This window comes from Apostichopus japonicus, chromosome 15 (assembly GCF_037975245.1).
Source record: "Apostichopus japonicus isolate 1M-3 chromosome 15, ASM3797524v1, whole genome shotgun sequence".
Classification (NCBI taxonomy): Eukaryota; Metazoa; Echinodermata; class Holothuroidea; order Aspidochirotida; family Stichopodidae; genus Apostichopus; species Apostichopus japonicus.
Window position 1 is genome coordinate 26,345,804 of NC_092575.1, and position 25,021 is coordinate 26,370,824.

Here is a 25,021-nt window from a genome sequence, read left to right on the forward strand (position 1 = left end):
CCTTATCTTCACTTTTTCTTTATTACTGTAGTTTCATCTTATTTACAAGCACTTAACATCTCCTTTACTTACACATATATTTAAATCCCCTTAGAAACAATAAAGTAAGATAAAAATAAAACAAAATGTTTATCCGAGGCTCCATATAATGGAGTATGGCTTACCAACAGTTAATGTTGCAGCAATATAAAAATTGCTATAGTTGTTTACATGTGCATGATTAAATTCTGAATCCCATCTGCAATAAGTTGTTCTAGGTTTACTAGGCTAAAAGGAAATGTAAAATAAAGGATTTAAGGAATGATCTCAAGCAACATGAAGTCTGTACATAAATAAGTCTGTACATAAATAAGTCTGTACATAATAAAGTCTGTACATTAAGTCTGTGCATGAGTAAGTTTGTACACAAGTAAGCATGTACACAAGTAAGTCAGTACATTGAGTAAGTATTTGTGCCAAGCCTAACCTTTGCCTGAGCTTCCTTTGAAAATCACATATAAAAGATACAACTATCACATGTGCATCACATGTGCACCACATGTGAAGCTGTGTATCACCATATCATCTTTGGGAATGAGTACCACATCACACTTGAGACTGGGTACCACATCACTCTTGTGTTGGGTACTGCATTCCAAGTCTTATCAATTTCAAATTTCATCAGGGCAATTGTTATTTTTTTCTAAAATGAACAAAAAGGAACAGAAAAACAAACTAAATACAAAAGAAATTGCAACAAAGTTTTTTCAAAGGTGAAAAGCGAGCCTCGTTAAAACATCAAAATCAAGCAAAAATAGTAGTACTGGTAAAATATTTGAAACAAAATATAAATATTACTCTTACTGTAGAAACTATAAAAACATCCTTATATTCAATAAAGTACAAATATGGTGATTAATAGGCAAGGTTTACATCACATTTTACATCAGTCGCTGTAGGTAATTACAACTGATACACCAGAACTTTTAGAAAGTTTTAATAACGTCTTTAAGTCACATATGAGACATCAGAAATTGTGATGGTTAATAGTAGTTCATTTCTTTAAATAGTCATTGACTTTTACACTATTCAAATGAGGTAAAATTTCACAATGTTTGTGTCTTAAAAATAAGAAATGTTAATACATGATGCCAATTAATTCAATCCACAAGTTGAACCAAGGTCTAATTATTGTCAGCCTTGTATAGTTATTTACACCACACCCTTCATACTGTGAACTATTAAGCTGCTTAATTAAATGCAAAGTAATAACTACCAGAGAGGCTTGCCTCTCAAAATGAATTATTTTGGGTGGCCTGTATTTGACATTTCTCCGTCAATATTCAAGACCTCCACATTTAGAGCCAAATTTGTACGCTATTTTGGAAAATGTTTATGCCAGATATGTAACACTGATAAAGATACAAACCAGTACTCTTTATTTGGAGATCATGAAGAGAAAATCTGACAAGCAAAATCGTGGAAGCACTTTCATAAATTTGAACAAATAATCAGGATAAATTGTAGCAGCAACGACAGATAAATAACACTAGCATACTTGATCTACTCAAAGATTCCAATCTTTTGAAGAATCGAAACAAAGCTTTGCTACGACAATCCTCTTTTGTCCAAAAATGTTTTAGTTCTATAAATGCTACAAACACCAGATTTTTGAATGCTGGTATCAAAAACATATATTTACACAAAATGATCCATATGTTGGTTTATTAAAGGCATTGAAGACTCGCCCCGAACGGCGTGCCGTGCTCTGTAAAAGTTAACTTTCCGTTGCTTGCAAGTGAAGTTTTCTCTTGTCGCTACAAAATGCAGACAGTAATGAAACGTGATACCTTGTTATCTTTAGCTGGACCTGAGATGTCCATTGCTGTATCGTTTTTACACTGTGCTGTGGGTATTGACCGCAGCTGTATGTACTGACTGTACACTAGTGTCTAATTACCGACGGTAGCAAGCTGTGTGTGCATTTTCTGGGATCGATGGTGGTTTGTAATACTTCTGTTACACCTCATTCGAAACTAGGTCAGATTACCGGCATTAGACGTTTCTTTTTGCGCGAGTCTTCACACCCTTTAAAAAGACCTGGTCTACAGCATCATACTTCGGAGTAGGGGTGTCTGTTCGCCTGTGCCCGTCGCGTTCAAGGAGGTTGGTCCCGACAACTTCCCAATGTAGCCAGCACTGTCTGTCTCCAGCTGTTGGCTTGTTTCTCGGCTGGTTTGTACTTTTGTACATCCTGCCGGACCCCAGTACACCAGGGCATTAAAAAATGCTTGCAACGGATTCAAAAGAGCCTTTCAGAAAGGAGAAAAAGAATGCCGCAATTTTTATAATTCTCTCTGTTAATTTTATATAAGCTACAATGGAAGTGAAGGGTTAAACACTATATAGGTTTCAAGTTTCTTTGTAGAACACAATATTTCATAGCTTGAGTTTTTACAGTTAGTTGTATATTATTTTACTGTTGAGAAAAATAAAGTGGTCCAGACTATTATGGCTACATTTTGTTTAATGAGTTTTCATCAGGTAAAACCAAGTTTATTTTCCAGGTAATCAAAGGTTACAACAGACCTGATTAAAGGGGACACAAACCCAACTATCACCTTTACCTTAACTAATCCCAACTATCACCTTTACCTTAATTAATCCCAACTATCACCTTTACCTTAATTAAGCCCAACTATAACCTTTACCTTTATTAAACCCAACTATCACCTTTACCTTTATTAAACCCAACTATAACCTTTACCATTATTAAACCCAACTATCAAATTTACCTTTATTAAACCCAACTATCACCTTTACCTTAATTAACGACAGGGACCAATGTGAAGACCAACTCCCGAAAACATGTATTATGCAAATATCTTGTTCTGTACGGGAGATATCTTGGTTGAAAAGTCTTGCCTGGGAGCTGTCATTATGTAAATCTTCCAAGTCACCATCCCACTAGAATCTGAATCCTGTCACTTAATCTTTTATTTTCATTTTCATATTGTCCAGGTAGAATATGACCAGTGTTGACCCTGAAACCTAAGCCATCTTTATGTCATATTAAGAGCTTCGATAGTTTAGATTCAGCACTTGCAGTACTCATCTCCATTACAGAAAGAAACAAATCTTGTAATAAACAAAGAGAAGCAAAAATAATTTGAGGCAAGTGTCACTCGCATATGTAGACTTGATCAAGCCTTGGGCTTTGTCAGTTGCTATAGCAACAGTTTCCATGGTAATGGTTAAGTTTCCTGAGCAACTACTCCTGGGGTGTCACCCATGGTGGGGTAAGGCACGATGACTGAAAGTTCATGACTTGGGGGACGGGGGGAAAGGAGGGACAGTGGGGGGGTCGGGGGTCAAAATGTGTCCATTTGCATGAATGTGGGTGTGTGTCCAATTTTGTGTCAAAAACTCCTAAACAGCTGAGCAGATTTTCTTCATACTCTGTGGGAAGGTACTCCACGGTGAACCAAAGTTCAGAGGTCAAATTTAGTGAAAATCATTTTGTTTTTGGCTTCAACACCAAGGGAAAACACTGAATTGACATGGAACCTTCAGAAGCAAAATGGAAATTGGCAAGTACTATCGAGATATGTTGTTGCCATGGCAACAAACGTCACAATGTTAAAGGTCAAATGTATATTTTTATTGCAATTTTGTGTAAAAAACTCTTCCTAAATGGCTGTGCCGATTTCACTTCAAACTTGGTGGGATGATCCTTCATGAAGACACACACAGCATGGGAAGTGCTCCATTAGGAAAATATTTGTTCATCAATTTTGATGTGAGCTGATCAGCTCAAAACATGGGACAGTGCCCCTAATAATCAATACTCTTACCATTGTTAGCCATATTGGTATGTAGATGCCACGGGAATCATGCGAATAATTGACACCGAGAGACAACTGAATACCCATGATGGCAGCATTGAGAATGTTCGGCGCCCAGCTGAAGAGAGAAATATAAGAAGAGAGAAATATGAGAATATTTGTTTCATGAAAATGGGAAACGTCTGTCGTCTCATAGCAAAGATGCTGCTACCAGGAAAAAAGAGCTATTTATGTTGTGATTATTCACAACTTTGATAACAGTTCTGATGAGCATGTGTGTGTCCTGTCCACCTTTGTGTTCCTCTTAGCCTGATGATGTCATGTTGAACAGGGTGTCACACTATAAACTCTGTCTTTTGGAAGTTATTCTTCCACGTTAACTGATTAATTGGTAGCAACTTCTTTTGACTTCACAAAAAATGGTTTACAATGTTCATGAATGTGCACTGTTTAACTTCCGATGACTATTTCTGCCTAAGAATCTTACATATTGACCGTATCATATAATTCAGCCCTATTAGAAAGAACATGTGCTTTAGACGATCTTTGAATCTATCAATGCTATTGCAAATTGGAATCTATCAACGTTATTATTCATGCAGATAGTGCTTTAGATAACCAGGGAATGGGAAAGGGTAGAGGGGTTAGGATGGGAATGGATAGAGGGGTTAGGATGGGAATGGGTAGAGGGGTTAGGATAGGAATGGGTAGAGGGGTTAGGATGGGAATGGGTAGAGGGGTTAGGGTGGGAATGGGTAGAGGGGTTAGGATGGGAATGGATAGAGGGGTTAGGATGGGAATGGGTAGAGGGGTTAGGATGGGAATGGGTAGAGGGGTTAGGATGGGAATGGGTAGAGGGGTTAGGGTGGGAATGGGTAGAGGGGTTAGGATGGGAATGGATAGAGGGGTTAGGATGGGAATGGATAGAGGGGTTAGGATGGGAATGGATAGAGGGGTTAGGATGGGAATGGGTAGAGGGGTTAGGATAGGAATGGGTAGAGGGGTTAGGATGGGAATGGATAGAGGGGTTAGGATGGGAATGGGTAGAGGGGTTAGGATGGGAATGGGTAGAGGGACTAGGATGGGAATGGGTAGAGGGGTTAGGATGGGAATGGGTAGAGGGGCTAGGGTGGGAATGGGTAAAGGGGTTAGGGTGGGAATGGGTAGAGGGGTTAGGATGGGAATGAGTAGAGGGGTTAGGATGGGAATGGGTAGAGGGGCTAGGGTGGGAATGGGTAGAGGGGTTAGGATGGGAATGGGTAGAGGGGTTAGGATGGGAATGGGTAGAGGGGTTAGGATGGGATTGGGTAGAGGGGTTAGGATGGGAATGGGTAGAGGGGTTAGGATGGGAATGGGTAGAGGGGTTAGGGTGGGAATGGGTAGAGGGGTTAGGATGGGAATGGGTAGAGGGGTTAGGATGGGAATGGGTAGAGGGGTAAGGATGGGAATGGGTAGAGCGGTTAGGATGGGAATGGGTAGAGGGGTTAGGATGGGAATGGGTAGAGGGGTTAGGGTGGGAATGGGTAGAGGGGTTAGGATGGGAATGGGTAAAGGGGTTAGGATGGGAATGGGTAGAGGGGTTAGGATGGGAATGGGTAGAGCGGTTAGGATGGGAATGGGTAGAGGGGTTAGGATGGGAATGGGTAGAGGGATTAGGATGGGAATGGGTAGAGGGGTTAGGATGGGAATGGGTAGAGGGGCTAGGGTGGGAATGGGTAAAGGGGTTAGGATGGGAATGGGTAGAGGGGTTAGGATGGGAATGAGTAGAGGGGTTAGGATGGGAATGGGTAGAGGGGCTAGGGTGGGAATGGGTAGAGGGGTTAGGATGGGAATGGGTAGAGGGGTAAGGATGGGAATGGGTAGAGGGGCTAGGGTGGGAATGGGTAGAGGGTTTAGGATGGGAATGGGTAGAGGGGTTAGGATGGGAATGGGTAGAGGGGTTAGGATGGGATTGGGTAGAGGGGTTAGGGTGGGAATGGGTAGAGGGGTTAGGATGGGATTGGGTAGAGGGGTTAGGATGGGATTGGGTAGAGGGGTTAGGATGGGAATGGGTAGAGGGGTTAGGATGGGAATGGGTAGAGGGGTTAGGATGGGAATGGGTAGAGGGGTTAGGATGGGAATGGGTAGAGGGGTAAGGATGGGAATGGGTAGAGGGGTTAGGATGGGAATGGGTAGAGGGGTAAGGATGGGAATGAATAGAGGGGCTAGGGTGGGAATGGGTAGAGGGGTTAGGGTGGGAATGGGTAGAGGGGTTAGGATGGGAATGGGTAGAGGGGTTAGGATGGGAATGGGTAGAGGGGTTAGGATGGGAATGGGTAGAGGGGTTAGGATGGGAATGGGTAGAGGGGTTAGGATGGGAATGGGTAGAGGGTTAGGATGGGAATGGGTAGAGGGGTTAGGGTGGGAATGGGTAGAGGGGTTAGGATGGGAATGGTTAGAGGGGTTAGGATGGGAATGGGTAGAGGGGTTAGGATGGGAATGGGTAGAGGCGTTAGGATGGGAATGGGTAGAGCGGTTAGGATGGGAATGGGTAGAGGGGTTAGGATGGGAATGGGTAGAGGGGTTAGGATGGGAATGGGTAGAGGGGTTAGAATGGGAATGGGTAGAGGGGTTAGGGTGGGAATGGGTAGAGGGGTTAGGATGGGAATGGGTAGAGGGGTTAGGGTGGGAATGGGTAGAGGGGTTAGGATGGGAATGGGTAGAGAGGTTAGAATGTGAATGGGTAGCGGGGTTAGGATGGGAATTGGTAGAGGGTTTAGGATGGAAAGGAATTGGTAGAAGACATAAAATTATCAAGTTGTCATTTGTTCACTTATGCATTCAATTTAAAATGAACACGGGGATAAATAACGCTATCTGATCTGGTTGGCTGAGAGTGAATGGGTATGGGGAGGGGGGTATCCAGGGCAGCGGGACCTCCTATTGTTCCTCTTACTTCGAGCTTACCAAACAGCGAAGACTATGACGATCCTCAAAAATTTCTTCTTTATCTGAGCCTTGACTTTCCTTTCACGGTCTGTGTAAACTCCTCCTCTTTTAAGCATTGGAGAAACTGAATGAGAAGAGAGAGAAATATCAGTAAATTAGTCTGATGCATTTGCAAGACAGAATCCGGTTGCTCTATATCCTCGAGAAAATATATGTTTGGTGTTTTTTAAGCAACAATTGCTTTGCTTCGGCCTACAACACTTTCAGAGCAGGGTTACTCTGCAGATTGGAGTAGACCAACTACGAAAGTGGAAGCAGCAGGATAATATCATCGCTATGGTTACTATACATCTGGATTTTCTTGGACATGTCCTCTTTATTGGTTTCTTATCAGAGCGCATTTTGTTACATGTACCTTGTCTCAGTCATTTCATATTTTTTCTTTCTTACTATTTTGCCAAAATAAAACCGACATGCCGAGAATATCCTACAGTGATTCCACCAAAATTTTACTACAGTAGATTTCTGTTTTTAAATGCATTTGGCGTTTGGGTTGTCACTTTGTGTCATTAGGACCATTCTGTAATCATAATAATTAACAGTTCTTATATAGCGCAACTTGCAATAAAGTCAATAAATTGATAACTTGTCACACCTACACACCAAAGTGTGCACACTTCAAACAATCTCTCCTGGGGCACCACAGCCACGTGTCCCATGGGGAACTTCCCATAGGGTGCCGCCACAAACTGGCGCACGCAACTATATTTACAAGTCACCTCGCAAGTCCCCATTTATACACCTGGGTGAAGAGAGGCAATGGAGATAAAGTGCCTTGCCCAAGGCACAACTCAATGATCTGTCCAGGGCTCCAACCTGTAATCCTTAGATCACAAGTCCACTGCCTTAACCACTTGACCACAACGCCCACTGTATGTAGTTAGAAACATACATACAGCTGTGTGTAGTTAGAAACATACATACAGCTGTATGTAGTTAGAAACATTTTGTACACATTTCCTGTCAGAACTTCAGCAACCTGTTACAAACCCGTTGACCCGTTGAAGTTTATAATAAATTATTGCCAGATTTCGTGTTGCCTGGTGTGAGTTTAATGACACAGTTTATTATTTGCCTTCAGGTAGCCGCAAGATCAAATTGACAAGTTATGAAACTGGTGAACTTACTTTGTCTGGAAGATAAAATATACAAAATAGGCATGGCAATAAACACAATGTAAAGGGCACAGTAGGATCCCCACATCAGCCATTTGCTGTGTTGTTGGTCAAATTTAGTGGAACACTCAAACTTTCTAGAAATAGAAAAAAAAGAGAACAAATTTAATACACTTGAAACATTTTCCTATATACAAATATAAATAAACATATTGTTATGATGACTGCAGTCTGCAGCTTCTTTAAACTCTTGGACATTTTTGGAATACTTGTTATAGGGCAGTACCATTTTCCTGTCAGTCAGTCAGTCAGCCAGCCAGCCAGTCAGTCATGAGGTCATTCAGTGAGTAGGTCAGTCTGTGAGTAAGTGAGCCATGTCAGTAAGTGAGTGAGTCAGTTAGTGAGTGAATCAGTCAGTGAGTGAGTCAGTCAGTCTTCAGTCAGTTAGAGAGTGAATCAGTGAGTCAGTCAGTCAGTTAGTGAGTCAGCCAGTTAGTCAGTGAGTGAATCAGTTAGTGAGTGAATCAGTGAGTCAGTCAGTCAGCTAGTGAATCAGTGAGTCAGTTAGTGAGTGGGTCAGTCAGTCAGTGAGTGAGACAGTCAGTCAGTCAGTCAGTGAAAGAGTCAGTCAGTCAGTCACTTAATGAGTGAATCAGTCAGTCAGTGAGTCAGTCAGCTGGTGAATCAGTGAGTCAGCTAGTGAATTAATCAGTCAGCAAGTGAGTGAGTCAGTGAGTGAGTCAGTGAATGAGTCAGTCAGTCAGTGAGTCAGTGAATGAGTCAGTTAGTGAGTGAATCAGTCAGTCAGTCAGTGAGATACTGACAATTACCTATAAGACACAGTAAACATGTGAGATATAGTTTGATGCAATTCGTTTGAGACTACATACCCCTTTTCATATTTACTGTCATAGACAGAAATCAAAGTAGATGCGATAATAATGGCAGACAACAGCCAGGTGACACCAAAGTAAACCCAAAAGAGAAATTTCCTGCAAAAATAAACAAAAGAGAGAATAATCACCAAGGTTCTAACAAACCTGATTAAAAAGTGTCAGAGTAGTAAGAGTTATGTGTTATCCTGGAAGACTAAATATTACCTTATCATCTGGCCTATTTCCTATATATACATTAATATTTAAGAGAAAAAAAGAAAAACAGATTCAAACAAGGAAACAGATTGCTAAAATAATAAAGGTATATTTTGTTTGCTCTCGATATTGCTCTCAAGCTTGATACAAAGCCTAACAACAAAGCTTATGCTATAAATGCTGTTGAAGATTGTTGAATCTTATGGTGCATTTAGTTTATCATTTAAGGTCAGCTAAGAGAGATATTAATAAGACATCATGTGCAGAGCAAATGAAATACTTGTAAAACTGAGAATTGAGACTGCAAAACTTTATATGTAATTTTTATATCTAAAGGCTGCATTAATGTTCAGCTACATCTAAGTGGACAAAGACATATCATAATTTGATCCAATTGAACCTAGTAACTTATGAAGGGTATGGAGGGGAGGGGGGGGGGGAGTTTAAACTCTGACCAAACATATGAACAGTAACAATCAGTATTGTAAACAGTACCAAATACTCTCATTTGAAATGATCTTGTAAAAAAAATTAAAAAAAATTAATTAGGCTATTTGCTCTCTCCCTTCTCACATTCCCTACACAAAATACAATAGATAATGGGAAACATACAATCTCCCCCCCCAGTAAAAGGTACCCCCTCACCTCCCTTCCTTCACCCCTTTTCTGTACATTCTAAATGCGCTGATGATCAAACTTACCATTTGATTCCCTTCAACATCAGGTACACATCCAATGCATAGAACAACGACCAACAGTATGTTGCAAGGTAGAAGAACTGAACCCACGCCTGCACACAATGTGAAAATGTGAAACTTGAATTTCTCAAATTAATCAATTTCGATTAAGTAAAGTTACGATTTGTTCCATAAATTCAACCAGTCATTTCTTCTGATACAATTATTAATTTGACAAAAAACAGCTAATAATGGGTGTCCCAAATCCTACCAGGTGTGGATAATTACGAGTGATGAGCTTACCTGTCTACTCACAACCTCGCTCTACCTGTCTAGGGTAACCTGGTAACCTTTTAACACTATTCACCCCCCTATGGTGCAGTTTTTCCATTTCTCGACACTTTGGGGTTGGGGGGGGGATGGAGGGGTTAGAACGAGGAGGAGGGAGGGAATGGAAAGTGGCTGGTCATATAGGGGTACAATGTTGAAAGGTTGCCAGTTCACTTTTGACAGGGTAGAGTGAGATTGCTGAGGTTGTGTAGAGACAGGTAAACGAGGGAACAAGTAAATTTATGTTAATATTGTTGACAAAAGGTAATCTGTGTTCCATTTAGAACATAAAATTATCTTATAACAGTATTTTGATTGGGGGATATTTCGTGTAACTACTGAGGTCACACATACAAACAAATTTCAATTAACCTTCATTACAACAAGTATATTTAATTAAACCATTTATCAATTTAAACATTTATCAAAAAAAGAAGGCTGAAGGTTGTCAACTTGCTTTTCAGCATGCAGCCTCTAATCCTATACTAAAACTCAAAGAAGTATGTCTATTTATTTTTTTAAAGATTACATCCCTAGCAACAACCAATATTCAAAATCTAAATCTGATATAATCACCGAGTAGTTCCTGATTCAAATTTTACCTACCCCATTTTATGGAGTATACGGCACATGTAGCAATTGAGCCTATTTTGAAAACATATTCACTTCTTGTAGTCGAATTTCAATCCAGTGGATACCTCAAACCAGTGAACCATGAACTTCTGTGCCTACAGTTTCACACAAGGGTGTCTGATTTCCTATACACTTCCTATGCGTGCTTATTCCCGATTTGCAACTTAGGTATACAGTATATAGCAATACCGTAATACATACAATTCACACCCGGACAGCAGTGTCATTGCAGGAAACAATTTAAATACGATATCAGATACATATCCGTACACAGGGTGTAGTGTAAATAGGGTGCTAATAGATTAGAGCATCTCAATGTCACTTAATAAAATATGACAATGTGTCCATAAGAGGATGTGATACTTCTGCTCAAGTTAATAGATATTTACTTTCATTATATATATCAGCTCCATTGAATATAAAATAAAAATTGTCCAGTTATTTCTAACTCTTCTAACTCACGTAACTCTGTAATATTGCAACCAGCAAACCAATAAATAAAAAGGTAATAAGCTAAAAAATGGATTAATATGAAATTAAACAGTAAAAACAAAAAAACAAAAACTAGGAACTTCCCAGCATTGCTCTCATGATTGGAAAGAGAAACATCTTGTAGACAATGAAACCTGTCAATCGACGCCACTTGAAAGTTTACCATTTTAAATATTCTTATAAAGTTAATGGGTGTGAAGACTCTCGCAGAAAGAAACGTCTCATGCCGGTAATCTGACTTAGTTTCCAATGAGGTGTAACAGAAGTGTTAGACACCACCATCGATCCCAGAAAATACACACACAGCTTGCTACCGTCGATAATTAGACACTAGTGTACAGTCAATACATACAGCTAGCTGTCAATACCCATAGTACAGTGTACAAAGCAGCAATGTACATCTCAGCAGGGAGTTGTTATGGAACTCCCTGATCTCAGGTCCAGATAAAAGATAACAAGGTATCACGTTCCATTACCGTATGCATTTTGTAGTGACAAGAAGAAAACTTCACTTGCAAGAGACGGAAAGTTAACTTTTTCAAGTCGCGGCACACGGTTTGGGGCGAGTCTTCAATGCCTTAAGGAATATTTTGATCACGTAACTCTGCCAGGGTCAAACCAACAGAGTGAGTGGCAACTTTACTGAGAAGGGCTTCGGAAGGGAGCTCATCAGTTGGTAAAGAATTTAGAGTTGGCTGGTTAATATCGATATGGATCTTAACACCACAAGTTTTGCAACGTAAGAGTACTTGAACAGAATTCGCTATCTCTATTGCTATTATATATTGCACTACTGTCGAACAATATCAGTTCTCTCTACATAGTTTTTATTGCAATACAGTCTAGAGTCCCATGCTAATCTTTCTTTTTTTTTTTTGCTAGTTAATTACCATTGCATTAATGTCACATGTACTTACATAGAAGTGATATTGTCAGAATATTGTCAGGGCAAATGTGTAACCTTTCAAAACAAATTTGAAACCTATCATACTTTCATATGTTGTAATACCTAGCCTACTTTGCATATATTAGAGGCAAGCCTGAAGCTAAGAGCCAGCTAACTGCACTTTTTCGGATGACAAAGAAAAATCACAAGGACTAGAAACACAGAGTACTGAACACATGACTTGAGTGAACCTGGTCATAAGTGGAAAATAAAGGTTTTGAAATGCAACCATCTACCTCCTGAAAACAGCTTTTTGCATTTGATTCATAATATTTAACAAATCCCCACAATATTTCTCAAAGTTTGATTGCTAGGAAAGTGTAGGAAAGTTTTTTCCACCTAGTGAACCAGTATTAAGCAATAATATCATATAGAAATAAATATTGCAAATTGGATTACCTGTTCAACATTCAACTTGACTTGTTAACATGACTTGTCCCTCTAATGGTTTACATTTTAGTGTGATGCAAGGTTATGGAAGATCGTTGACTTGTAGTGACCTGTAGCTGAGGGCGTACGGTGTTAAAAGGGCTTTATACAAATTCACTCTAGGGAAAGTAGAGTGAAAGTGCTGAGTTTTTGAGGGGACAGGTAAGGAAGTGAGCAGAGATAACGTATAGAACATTATCAAGAATATCATCAAAGTCAATCAAAACAAGTTGGCTTACTAAACCTCTCCTCAAAGCTGTATGCTCATGTGATATCCATAGGGAACCCAGTTATAAATAGCATATGACATCATGATCACACAAACTCACATGTATAATAGTCTGTTCACCTTTTTGAACTCTCTGTTTTTGAGTAAAGCAATCGAAAGGGCTGATCTACTCCAACTTAAAAGGAAATAAACCTTCCAGGAAGTTAAAACTGTAGTTGCTTTGATTGCTTCATTCGATCCTCGTTGATAGAGTGCAGCTTGAAGAAGTTAAAATTCTGGGGAGTATTCAAAACTAAATAACCCACAAAATAAGAAATGTACATAAAAACCTAGGATATAAAGGGAAGTGAAACAAATTTAATTGACCAAGGCTATGACAACAGCAGCACACTAACTACAAGGACACTAATTACTGTACTTGGATGAATTTAAGTTGTGGAGACTTATGAGTTTTGTGATCACTTCCTCAAGTCTTTGATATAAGCCATGAACTGCATGGCCTGGAATAAGTACATATTGTTGTACATCTTTTGAAAGAAAAACAAAATCAATTTTTTTTTCTTTCAATTTTTCAACTTTTGGTATGCTGTTAGCATTGTCCAACAAGCTGAATGTCGCTTAAAATCCCTCGTGTTTTTCATATTTTTAAGATAAATTTAGCATGCAACTGGGGTGCAAATCCTGGTTACCCCTGGCTGGATACTGTAGGTCAGTTTTTAGTTTCGATGAAATCTTTACCTTTGTAGTCATGCAGGCTGATGAGTGTGTGTACAGGTATGTGTGTGACGCCTTGCTTGTAAACACGTTATCTTAAGTCGGGAAGCTCAAACTAAGCGCATATTTAGTGTGTAGGAGTACCACATTGAGAAAAATATGCATATTATTTTTGGGGGATGTCAATTGTCATTTGGGGTCACCAGGCGTCAAATTGTGAAAACCTTGTATACACGATATATCAGGAAGGGAATCTTTGACCAATCTGATATTTAGTATGTAGTTGTGAAATGTTTAAGTACTAAAAGGGTATCGTTTTTGTGGATGTCAGAGGTCATTTGGAGTCACCAGAGGCCAAATTGTGAAAACTTGTAAACAGGATAGCTCATGAAGGGAAGCTTGGAGCAATCTCATATTTAGTATGTAGTTGTGACACGTTAAGTTCAATATAAAGCCTATTAAGTTCAATATAAAGCATATTGTTTTTTGTGGAGGTCAAAGGTCATTTGGGGTCACTAGTGGTCAAATTGTGTACAAAAAGGTGTACTCGTGCACAAGCAGCGTTGCTATTGGAACGAACGATATCACTGAATCATTGGTATTATATATTTGCTTCCCGTTGTTGAAGTTTTCCGTTGTATTTTGCAATTGTCGAGATTCAGTGCCGAATAAAAACTACAGGTTTGGATACAGTTACTTCCGGGAAATGGCTAGGTGCCGATTACAAAACTTAACTGTCGCCTTGTTAGATTTTTATCAATGACCAATCTAAATGCGATTTAACTGTGTAAAATGGTTTGCTATCTGCACATGCGTGCATTACTTACGGGAAGTTTTCATGTGCGGAGATTGTTCACAACCTTCATGGAGCATTTACAAACAAACAGCGAAAGCATCATTTAAAATCTAATATAACTATTTATTAGAGGGACCGGTTTGAGCTTACGAAGTATGTAATGTGTTTTAAAGGCATTCATGTTGTGTTCATATATTAATTTCTCAACCAATTATTAAAAAATATTTCACCGTCGATATCACAGCGGCTTGGCAACCCCTGCACAGTAGAGTATATGCAGGACTCCTAACAATAGGTATTGTTAAAAGGTTTGGTGTCAGAATACCAATACAATTTAGGTGGCCAAAATTTTGTGGCTTGGATTTGGCCCATTTAATAAGAACACAGGGTCACCTATTAAGAACACATGTACATTACAGGATCTTCTTGAAGATTGTAAACCTACTTAAACTTAAACCAGTTGTGTCTCAACTGACTGATATATCCACCATTATAGCTAGCTACCATTTTTTGAAATTAATGTACACGCACGTGTCCATAGAGCAAATGAAAGGACTGAATTTGCCACATCACAACAGCTAGTAATATCAATTGTCGTTGACCTGATTATCAAATTCAATCAATAATACCGTCCAACTGGACGGCCCCTTCAATCAAAACCACTGACCTCTGGACAGAGTACAGTATGTACAATGCAAAATAACTTGAAAGCATGCAAATAATTCATCTTTATTTTTGAAAATTCAATGGTAAATCTTGTGTTTATCTAGATGCATATGTTATTGTACTCTGGAAATGTGCTTATTAGAGACAGAATCAATTTAGGAATTTGTTTTTAGCAATTTAGCAATGGAAACTGAAAGCAATTTTGTGCACTGCTGGATCGAGGGGACATTAAGTTGTAGGGCAAAACAAAACTATCTACATGTTATAACAGAAAAACTCTTGGACATATGTACAGTATAGCAATGAACTTGACAAATAACCATAGCATTGAGGTAAAATGTTAGGAAGATGGTTTCAGTGCACACAATATCTTCAACATCTCAAATACTAATACCAACATGTTTATCACACACGACTTAAAAAACCTGTTACAGTTGCTGCAAAAGTTGGTACCTCCATAATTTCACTAATTCATGGCACCCTCTAGCAGCTGATTACAGGCATCGACGTAACATAACAGTTCTTCTGTAACCAGTGAGTTTTATCCAAGTCAACAAACAGACAGCATGATGATATAAGAAGCCACCGAGTCCCCAGGAAACCGGTCCCAGCAGTGATAACATTCGAAGTCAACGTAAACTTAACATGCATTCATAAATTATGAACTCAACCCCTCCCACTTCCCAAAAAGGCTTTCTTTTTATCGGTAATAAAACAACCTTTTCCTCCATCGGTCACTCCAACTTTACAAGGCCGACAAATATTAACCAGACAAGTGGAGGTACGGACCTGATTCCTTCCTAGCATGGTTGGGCGGTTTGTTACCATGGCGACACTTTGAGATGGGCTCTGCATCTTTATTTATCCTGTCTACTATGTACTTGATCTACTTTATGTATTAAGCACTGTTTAGGTGTCTTTTGGTGGGAGGGGGGTGGGGGTTGTGTGTGTTTTTTGTTGGTGGCCTGGCATTGATAAGCTTTGCTTCTGCCAGGTCTCCCCCACTTCACATCATTTGTATATATCAATTGTTTAATTCCTATGGAATGTATTTGTATTGTATATTCAAGTGTTATATGTTCACTTTGTTTATGTTATGGTGAAGTGGAAATAAATAGTTTTCAAATTCAATTTCAATTCACTTTTGCAGCTTAGGCAGTGAAAAACTGAATCTACATAGTACACACACACTCTATAGGACTCTCTCAGAGGATCAGATTTCACTCATAATACTTACTGTGAAAATGATACAGAGCAGGGATTCTCTAATAGTTCCTTCTGTTGGTACAGTTGAAGTATAATCCTGTAGTTCCACCATACAAAAAATTGCAAAAACAATAACACCTGAAGAGGAAGACGAGAGTAGGTAAGACTGGGAATACAGTACACTGCTATAATTAAGTAGGGCTCTGAACTAGATAAATACGATAGTAGGAGAAAGATCAATGCTAAATTTAAAAGAAAACTTGACGGTTGAAAAATCATAAAAAAAAACCCACTATAGTTCTAATCTTCTAGTCAATGGTGGATAAAAAAATAGTAATGAGTCCACTGTTAAATCTTCCTCCTGTATCCCATAATGTTCTGCAATTATTATACAGTACTGATTAACAATGGAGAGTACAATGTCCAACCTCCCTTTCCCCCTCCCCCTATATCCCCACCCCCAAACAGTCCCAACAGAGAGAATCTGGACAGCACCTGCTGATAGGGTTTTAGTCAGAATGACTGTAGGTAGGGCAGAGTCCCATGTCATGGCAGGGGTGTCAATCTAAAAGGCCAGGGAAAGAATTGATCAACTAAGGTGAGGTGTCAAAAATGGTGATCTCTGTGTTTACAAGCTTCTGAAGCAGACAATTGGGACTTCATTTATCGGCAGGTTCATGTGAAGTCTTCATCCATTCTCCATCACTCTGGAAACATATCAACTTCTTATTGCTTTCTTCCAAACAGTCTCATGGCAGGCAAAGTATATACAGCGTAAATGAATATTCAGGAATACATCTCGTTCTTTTCTCATTTCTTGGTCGGTCCGAACTTCCAACAGATGACAGGGCATGTCGCAGGCTAAAAGCAAAGCCTCCTGGTTATATCTATGTTTGGTCCATAATATTTGAGGCAGGGGGTGTATAGGGGGGGGGTCGGGGTGATCAGCATGGCTTCCCAATAATATGCACAGCAATGAAATACATGTATAGCAATTTTTAGACAAGTTTCTTAGCATCTTAAACCAGCATCATGAAGTAGGGATGAAAAGCTTACCCACGCATGCTATCAAATCTGATGCTGCCAGCCAGGACAGAATAATTCTCTGTCTATCGTCTGAGACTGCATCTCGTCTTGTCCGTGGAACGCCCCTTTTGGGCACCAGGGTGATGGCAGTTCCTATGACGCTAACCAGCGCCGATAGGAATAGTGTCGTAAAAAAGATATAACCAAGGACGAGGTCAGAGACATGTTTGTTATGTTTGGTAGGATCGGTCTGTGTCGTATTTTTTCTGAACAAGCAGCACAGTAAGTCAAGGCTTGGCGAGGCCATTGTTATTACTATAGTATCAACCTCCCTTCAAAAAAGTCTTCCACTGAGATCAGGAGTCAAGTGTGTTACTGTACCATAGAAACAAGTGACTTTCTGTCTTGTGGTTGACCGGCTTGAGAATTTCCCCTCCGAAATTGTTGAGAAAGAACGAGAATCTACCATTAGATCATACCACTTTTCCCTGACCATACAGTATGTATGACTGTGCAACTTGTGAAACTGAGTGTGTCCTGAAAATACAAAGAATTATGCAATTATGAACCAAAAAACTCAAGGCATAGAAACACTTCATCATTCATGTATGAAAGTAAAACCTACTCAAAATTCAAATGACAATGGTTATGAGAGGAATAGCTGCATATCAGAAATAATGCAAAACAAAAAAACAAGATAGCCCCATAAAAACATCTTTCACTTTCTTATGCTAATCTTTTATTACATCAATATATATTTGATTATTTCTGGATGGGTAGGGAACAAAAAAAAAAAACAAAACACGCATTGAAACTGCACATTATTCCTTTGTTCTGCATGATTTATATTTCACAGTTAAAATAAGAAATTATGTTTAAAGAGATAAAAAGGTCTAAAATGTCAAATTTTGCATCAAAGAGCAATTTAAAAGAAACACAAAGGTCCAACTCCCATTTAAATTCCATTTGCTGTAAGTTGGATCAATGTGCTTCGTTTCACAAGCTGAGTAAATTCAAATTTATATTTTGTAATCTTATCCTTTGTTGTTCCTTTAAGAACATAGTCAAAGGTATTCTCTCAGCTAATCTTGTCTCAACGTATTCCCCGATTTAAAAATAAAATCAATGCCGCCCTCTGTTATAGCGACAACAGATTCATTCATTTAACGTGGCATTCTAGTCCTTAGCTATAAACAGGATATGGATCTGGGCACTGTTACCGTAAAGTTCTCAGGTGTCCTAGATTTCAATCGGTATCTCAGTTCTGCGTATCCTATAGGCCTACTGTATAATTGTACTGTGTATTATGTGCGAGCAACTTGGTGCTAGCTGTACGCAATTTTTCGATTGGCTATGGAAAAATGCATTTTTCAGAGTAAAACAAATCCTCCATGCGACGGGGGCAAGCACTTTTTCCGGATTTTCGCTGGTATGTCGTAAGACATGTACAGACCGAGAGATCTGCTGCACTTGAAATACTCGCATCGCTACTTTGTGATAAATTGCCCTTGTCCATTGGGTTAAAAGAAACTTTTTGGTAGATAAATAGTAATAAACTAAGTGTGCATCCTTTTTTCAATCCACATGTAAAAGTCAAACTAATAGTGATAAATGGCCAGCACAGTTTGGATATGTCTAATTTACGGTAGCCAAATAGTTAGTCGTGGTATCTGCGTAGACACCCCTATTCAATTGTTTTATTGAACAGGGAAACAACAGTATTGATAGAAAGACTTGCACTAGGCAATAGATGGAAAGGTCATCCAAGAACTTCTCACATTAGTTCAGCTGAAGATAAATTAGTCACACTGACAACTTTGACTCCTCAGGTGGTTTACATTTCTTCCTTTTCCAGTTAGTTGAGGCTCATATCATGGGTTCTGTTTCTACTGTAAAGGGTGATTAGATATGGGTAAGGTCATGGATACCCTGGTAAGAGGAAGGCCTTTGTGTGTGTGGGGTGTGTGAATGCATAACCATGTGAGTGCATAACCATAAAATGAGGCTGTGGGAGTACCAATCCGAGGGAAGGATAAGGGAGAGAAAACTGAAACCCAAAAGATGAAAGACCTTTCGGCACAGGGGTAAACTGGACTCCTCCAGCTGCCTTACAAAATTACTCCAAAATATGGTGGCTTCCACGGCAACTCTGGACCAAGTATATATGCTGTATTGGCCCCAAAGATACCAGATCTTCAAATATGGTTTACATTTGGTCAAAGTTCTGAAACTGTTTTTGTTACCACCTTGAAGGAAATTTACCTCACTGGGACATTCAGCCATCTTATAATGCTTTCATTTACAATGCCTGAGAACAATTTGGAATGTAAAGACCTCTAGGAACGGTCTTTTTGAAAACTTCTAGCAATTACAGCATGCTAAAGTTGGGGCCAATACAGCATCTATCCTACCTTTAATATATCCTGTAACAAAGGGTTTCGACGGTAAAGAGAATTTTGTGAACTATTAGATTAATTTTGATTTATGTAGCAAGATAAATGGATGGACAGAGTGTGAGAACTTGAAGTTTTTGTCAGTAAACTTGAAGGGCGAAGCATTACAATTCTTCTGTGATCTTCCTGAACCGGTTAAGACAAACGATGCAAAATAATCTACTCATTTTTTGACACGTTATGGTCCTCATGAGATTTGTATAGGGCTAGACTTTGTAGTCGTAGACAGGGGTGAGGGGGGGGGTCATTAGGTGAGCTATAGCAGCAGAAATTAGAGGACTTATATGCCTACCCAGATGTGCCCCTTACAACCAGGTTGCCATTACTTCATCGAATCGCTTGGTAGTCCCATACTTTGGGTGATAACAAGAAGGGATAAACCTTATACTTTCAACAAAGCATTAGAACTTGCTATGGAGGAGGAAGCTATTGGGAAGTTGGAAAATTTAAAACAAGGGAAGTTGCTCCACCACTTCTGGCATCAGTAGGGTTGAAGGCCGAAGATTGAGATCTTACAACAAATGATAAACAATTTAGGATATGCAAGTTAGACAATTAACAACTAAGGTGTCGGCATTAATGTCTGCTAAAAGTACTGACACCCAGAATATTTGTCAAATTAAAGGGAAACTTATAATTTTGGATGTTGGAATTGTGGGGACCCAAGACATTTCAGAAGAGATTGTCCCAGTGCTAGCCAAAGTCATTTTGCTCAAGAGGCATTAAACTAGGCAGAGTTGTCCAGGGGGTCCCAGGACAACTCCAGGAAAAATTCCAGACCCAAGATGATGGGCAAGTTGTGTATGCTTACGGTTGTGTTAATGGGGTTGATGTTAACTTTTTGATTGATACAGGTTCAAAGTGTACTATATTGCACCCTGAAGTATTGGTTACTTCCTTCTGCCATCAGGGCCAACTAGAACCTTGTTGACTTTCACTGGTAGGGGCTGGAGGAGAACCGCTAGTTGTTGAAGGCAACTTAAAGTATACATCGGGCTTGGTAGAATTAGGACTGAGCTTGTTATTTTTGTTGCTAATATCATAAATTCTGGTTTTATGGGGGTCGATATTTTGCAGCGTTTTGGCGGAGTAGATGAGTTTAGGGAGTGCATGCCTAGGTTTGATACAGGAAATGTAAGGTTAGAAAAAGGAGCTCAACCTTGCCATCCTTTGTGTTGCAAGATTGGTCTTTCTGTGACAGTAACTGTACCGGGCCCTAACAGTGAAATGGACGTGCCTGGAAAATTATGGTTTCCTGAAAAGGGCTTCAGGGAGAGTATAGTTGAAGTTTCCGAGAAGTTTCATGAGAAAGACTTGAAGGGCTTCTTGTCGCTTGTACGTTGATGAAGGTGTCCAAATTCCAGTTAGGGTGATAACAGGGTTGTCACCAGCCCATTTTTAGAGCCGGGTAATTTGTGACAGTGATCCGCGTCCTGGGGGGAGGGGTATAAGGGGAGGGGGTGTCCCCCTCGCATTTTGAAAATTTTTCAAATCCTGATGGTGCTTACATGCAAAATGGTGGCATTTAGAAAGGGTTTTGATCCTCAAAATTCTCCTGAGATACCTTTGTTTTTTCATGTGCATCACTGAATTTTCCTGGGATCTTTTTTGGTATATTTTGTATTTAGAGCCCCTCATCACTCACCCCAGTGTTAATGTGATTTAATTGCATGCTACAGTACTGTACAACATTCTTACGATGTGTGTGACACTTGTTCTTAGTTAAACTTGGCAAATCGCTAAGAAACGATTGGCAGTGGAACGTCTCTACATAGCGAAACAGCGAACAGAATCCAAAGCACCGAGTCTTGTCTCGACATGTTTTTAGAACAGTACTCAGTGCAACGTTTCCTAGCCTAATGTGCCTAAAGTCCACACAAAACGCGAGGCCTAATGTTACTATTAAACATGATATGTTACCCCGAAAGGATAAGGCACGAAGTTTCCTTCTTGCATTTTATTACTTCTGGTAACCAGAACATATCGGGGAATAAAATAAACACGTATCAAAAAGGTTTTGCCCTTCAACACGAAACTATTCTCGTTTAAAACTTTCTTTCAGTCAAAGTCGTGAACTTCGTACTCGTACACTGGCCTAATGTGCCTAAACTCCACACAAAACGCGAGGCCTAATGTTAATACAAAAAATGGTCTGTTAGTGTTACGCCGAAAGGATAAGGCACGAAGTTTCCTTCTTGCTTTTTATTGCTTTTTATTGCTTCTGGTAACCAGAACATATCGGGGAATAAAATAAACACGTATAAAAAGGTTTTGCCCTTCAACACGAAACTATTCTCGTTTAAAACTTTCTTTCAGTCAAAGTTCGTAAACTTCGTACTCGTAGGCCTACTCTGGATGTTTACAATAAACAATTGTGATGCATATAACGTGTGTTGGTTACAAGCGATCGGTTTACGCTACCTCCACGCTATGAATAGCGTTGTATCGATCGGTTCACTCCCATTGTGTCGGTGGTGAATAGCGAGCGAGGGGAATTTGCGTTCCTTTATTTGGAGTGCGGGGAAAGTAGCGTTCCTTTATTTGGAGCGGGGTTAATTACAGCTAAGCTGCGTTTTGCACTGAATCGCGCTAATCTTTACCAAGTTACTTATTGGCGGTACTGTAGGCTAATTTGTGCCGGGCGGTAAGGCTGAAATTGACCTTGAGTACCGGGCGGAAATTTTGAGAGCTGGGTAGCACCGCCTGGCGCTGCCCGGCGTGGTGACAACCCTGGTGATGAACCTATAAAGTGAACCTTGTACTCTTTATCAATGTCCACATAGCTAGCCAACCTGTCAATCAAGTGCATGAGTCTTCAAAGATGAAGTTAGCACTATACTGGAAGAAGAAGAAGACTAAAGGCCTATTTGATTGATATAGCAGCCAAATAGCTCAATGTTTTCTAGAGTAGCAATTTACTACGACAAAATTGGTGACATTTGGCAGACTTGGTAAAAGATATTTAAAATCCAGATATTGTAGGCAATATTGTAATTCCTTCTTGACGCCAAAGTAAGCCTGTAAAAACAAGTTATTTCCGGGAAATCCTGATGTCTGGTAACCCTACCATACCACTACTACTACTAGTGCTAGTTAGCCTACTTCCACAGGCACTAATGACTAAGTAATAGGCTTAACTTAATTGCTTAAGTTAGGCCTAACTTTAAATTACGCTATGCTACACGTTAAACTTGAGTTACCTTCTGTAACCTGTGTAGGCCTAGGCTAGAGTAATCACACTAACAGTAACAGACAATCAAAACCACGGGTAAAGCCCAGTAAAATTACAGCAACCTACCTAGAGTAAAATTAACACTGTTAATTCGTTGATACAGTTTAGGTGTTTCCAATTCCATTGACTAAAATGACTCACAGTCACATATGGCCTATTATGAGAGTCAACTTTCCAAAACACTACGACGAATGGCGTGCGGTATGCAGTACGATGACGGTATTGTGTCAACCTAATTACTGTAATACCAAACAGCAAAGATTCTGGACTCAATGAAGTTAGAATCTTTGGTACGACAAACTACAAAACAAAAGCAAATGCTGTTCGCTACTGTTCATGTTTCAGCCTCTTCACATTTAACCACGCCCAGAAGAGACCACACCTTCTTCCATCCGCAGGTATTAAACCTGGCGGATATTTTCAGAGGTGAAGCACCGATCCGGCCTTAATTTCCCGGGTTGGGGCAGGGTGGGGGAGGGGTTGGGGGTTGTCTCCCCAGAAATGTTTACCACGGGAGACTGTAGCTGGGTGTACTGGTAAAACTTTAAAAGAAAAACACCTTGAGATGCGATTTCCTGGCACATATATGACAGCTCGCAAAATAGTACAACGTTCAAAACACACTGCACTATCTTCGCATTTTTTTTATATATCTAAATAACATAACTTTCATACTGTCGACTACCGCGATACTAGGAAATACAACAAACCTATTGTGTACATGTAACAGGAGGTTGCTTGGGTTAGGGAGTTAGAGAGAATAAGGGGAGCAGAGGAAGAAATGAGGAGTTGATATATAGTCCAACGAATTTTCACAGCAATTTCTTTTAGCGAAATGAACTTCAATTTGAGCTTGAAAAATTGCGATACGATTGAAATGGTGTTCTTCGAAAATCGCCGCAACTTCCGGACAGGTTCGCCTACTTGAGCTCATCAGATCGATCCACACTTGACGGTCTCCTATAAATCCAATTTTTCTCTGCCTCCAATAAGAAGTCCCCATCCCTCCAGAATGGTAAAACAAACTAACACCTAGGCCTAAAGGAAAACAAAAAATAAAGTTAAGAACTAAGTAAACTTACCTAGATATATTGAATAACTATATTCGATGTTAGCTTACGTGTATATCAAGTCGACAGCCCTTCATCAAATTAAACATTTAACGTCGTCTGTGTATGTTCTCTATCTGGTTGGTATTTGTGTTTGTGCAAGGAAGGAATGGGAATCCCCTGATAGTCATATGACACTAATGAATATTCATATTATGACAAAAATGAATATTCATGTTGTTGTTTAAGTCCAAAAGTCAGTTTAATGAATAAGAAAATACTGTAGAAGGCAGAACTACGGAAGCTTAAAAGTGCCACCAACATAATAATAATATAATAATAAGCAAATATTTATATAGCGCTTTATGCAAAGGCCTCAAAGCGCTTAAAACAAGTACACAAATATGCAAGACAAATCACTGTAAATTTTGGAATAAATGTGTTTTTAAGAGACGCTTAAAACAGTCAACCGATGGTGCATTGCGAATTGAAGATGGTAGATTGTTCCAGAGATGAGGTGCAGCAGAGATGAAGGCTCTTTCTCCATAAAACTTTGTGTTTGGGGTATGGCTGGTAAGAAAACTTTGCCCCAATAAGTCAACATTTTACAGTAAATTGTTTAGATAACAAGATAATATCTTATCAAAAATCATAAAATTGTTGGATTGCACAGTTGCTTTAACTGAGCACTTGAACATTTTTCTGCAAAATGTTTAATTGTTCGAACAATTAAACATTTTGCAGAAAAATGTTGAAGTGATCACTTCATTCCAACTGAGTAATTTTCTGTAAAATGTTTAATTGACCACTAATCGTATCTCGTCAATTCAACACTTTTCTGCAAAATATTTAATTATTCACTTCATTCCAACTCAGCAATTGAACAACTTTCTGCAAAATGTTTAAAGGCAGTGAAGACTCGCCCGAAACGGCGTGCCACGCTCTAAAAAAGGTAACTCTCCGTTGCTTGCAATTAGTGAAGTTTTCTTCTTGTCGCTACAAAATGCAGACAATAATGATCGATCGAAACGTGATACCTTGTTATCTTTAATCTAGACCTGAAATTACCGGCATAGACGTTTCTTTGTGCGCGAGTATTTACACCCTTTAATTGACAACTTATCA

General features: G+C 39.4%; 1 protein-coding gene across 3 annotated transcripts; it reads right to left on the bottom strand.

The window, feature by feature from the left end:
• Positions 1–2: 2 nt before the first annotated feature.
• On the bottom strand, positions 3–24,060 carry LOC139981467 (G-protein coupled receptor 143-like). 3 transcript variants are annotated; one of them, XM_071993876.1, is made up of 9 exons: positions 23,968–24,060; positions 17,193–17,699; positions 16,168–16,274; positions 9,720–9,808; positions 8,818–8,919; positions 7,940–8,064; positions 6,771–6,876; positions 3,834–3,942; positions 3–2,291 (listed from the first exon to the last, which is right to left on the bottom strand). In XM_071993876.1, the coding sequence occupies exons 2-9, from the start codon at positions 17,467–17,469 to the stop codon at positions 2,085–2,087; spliced, it is 1,122 nt and encodes a 373-aa protein (XP_071849977.1). In that variant the 5' UTR covers positions 17,470–17,699; positions 23,968–24,060; the 3' UTR covers positions 3–2,084. The 3 variants fall into 3 exon arrangements, with proteins under 3 accessions (XP_071849977.1, XP_071849976.1, XP_071849975.1); XM_071993875.1 differs by having other exon boundaries at positions 23,930–24,046; XM_071993874.1 differs by lacking the exon at positions 23,968–24,060 and adding an exon at positions 22,914–23,222.
• Between the last annotated feature and the right edge of the window lie 961 nt (positions 24,061–25,021).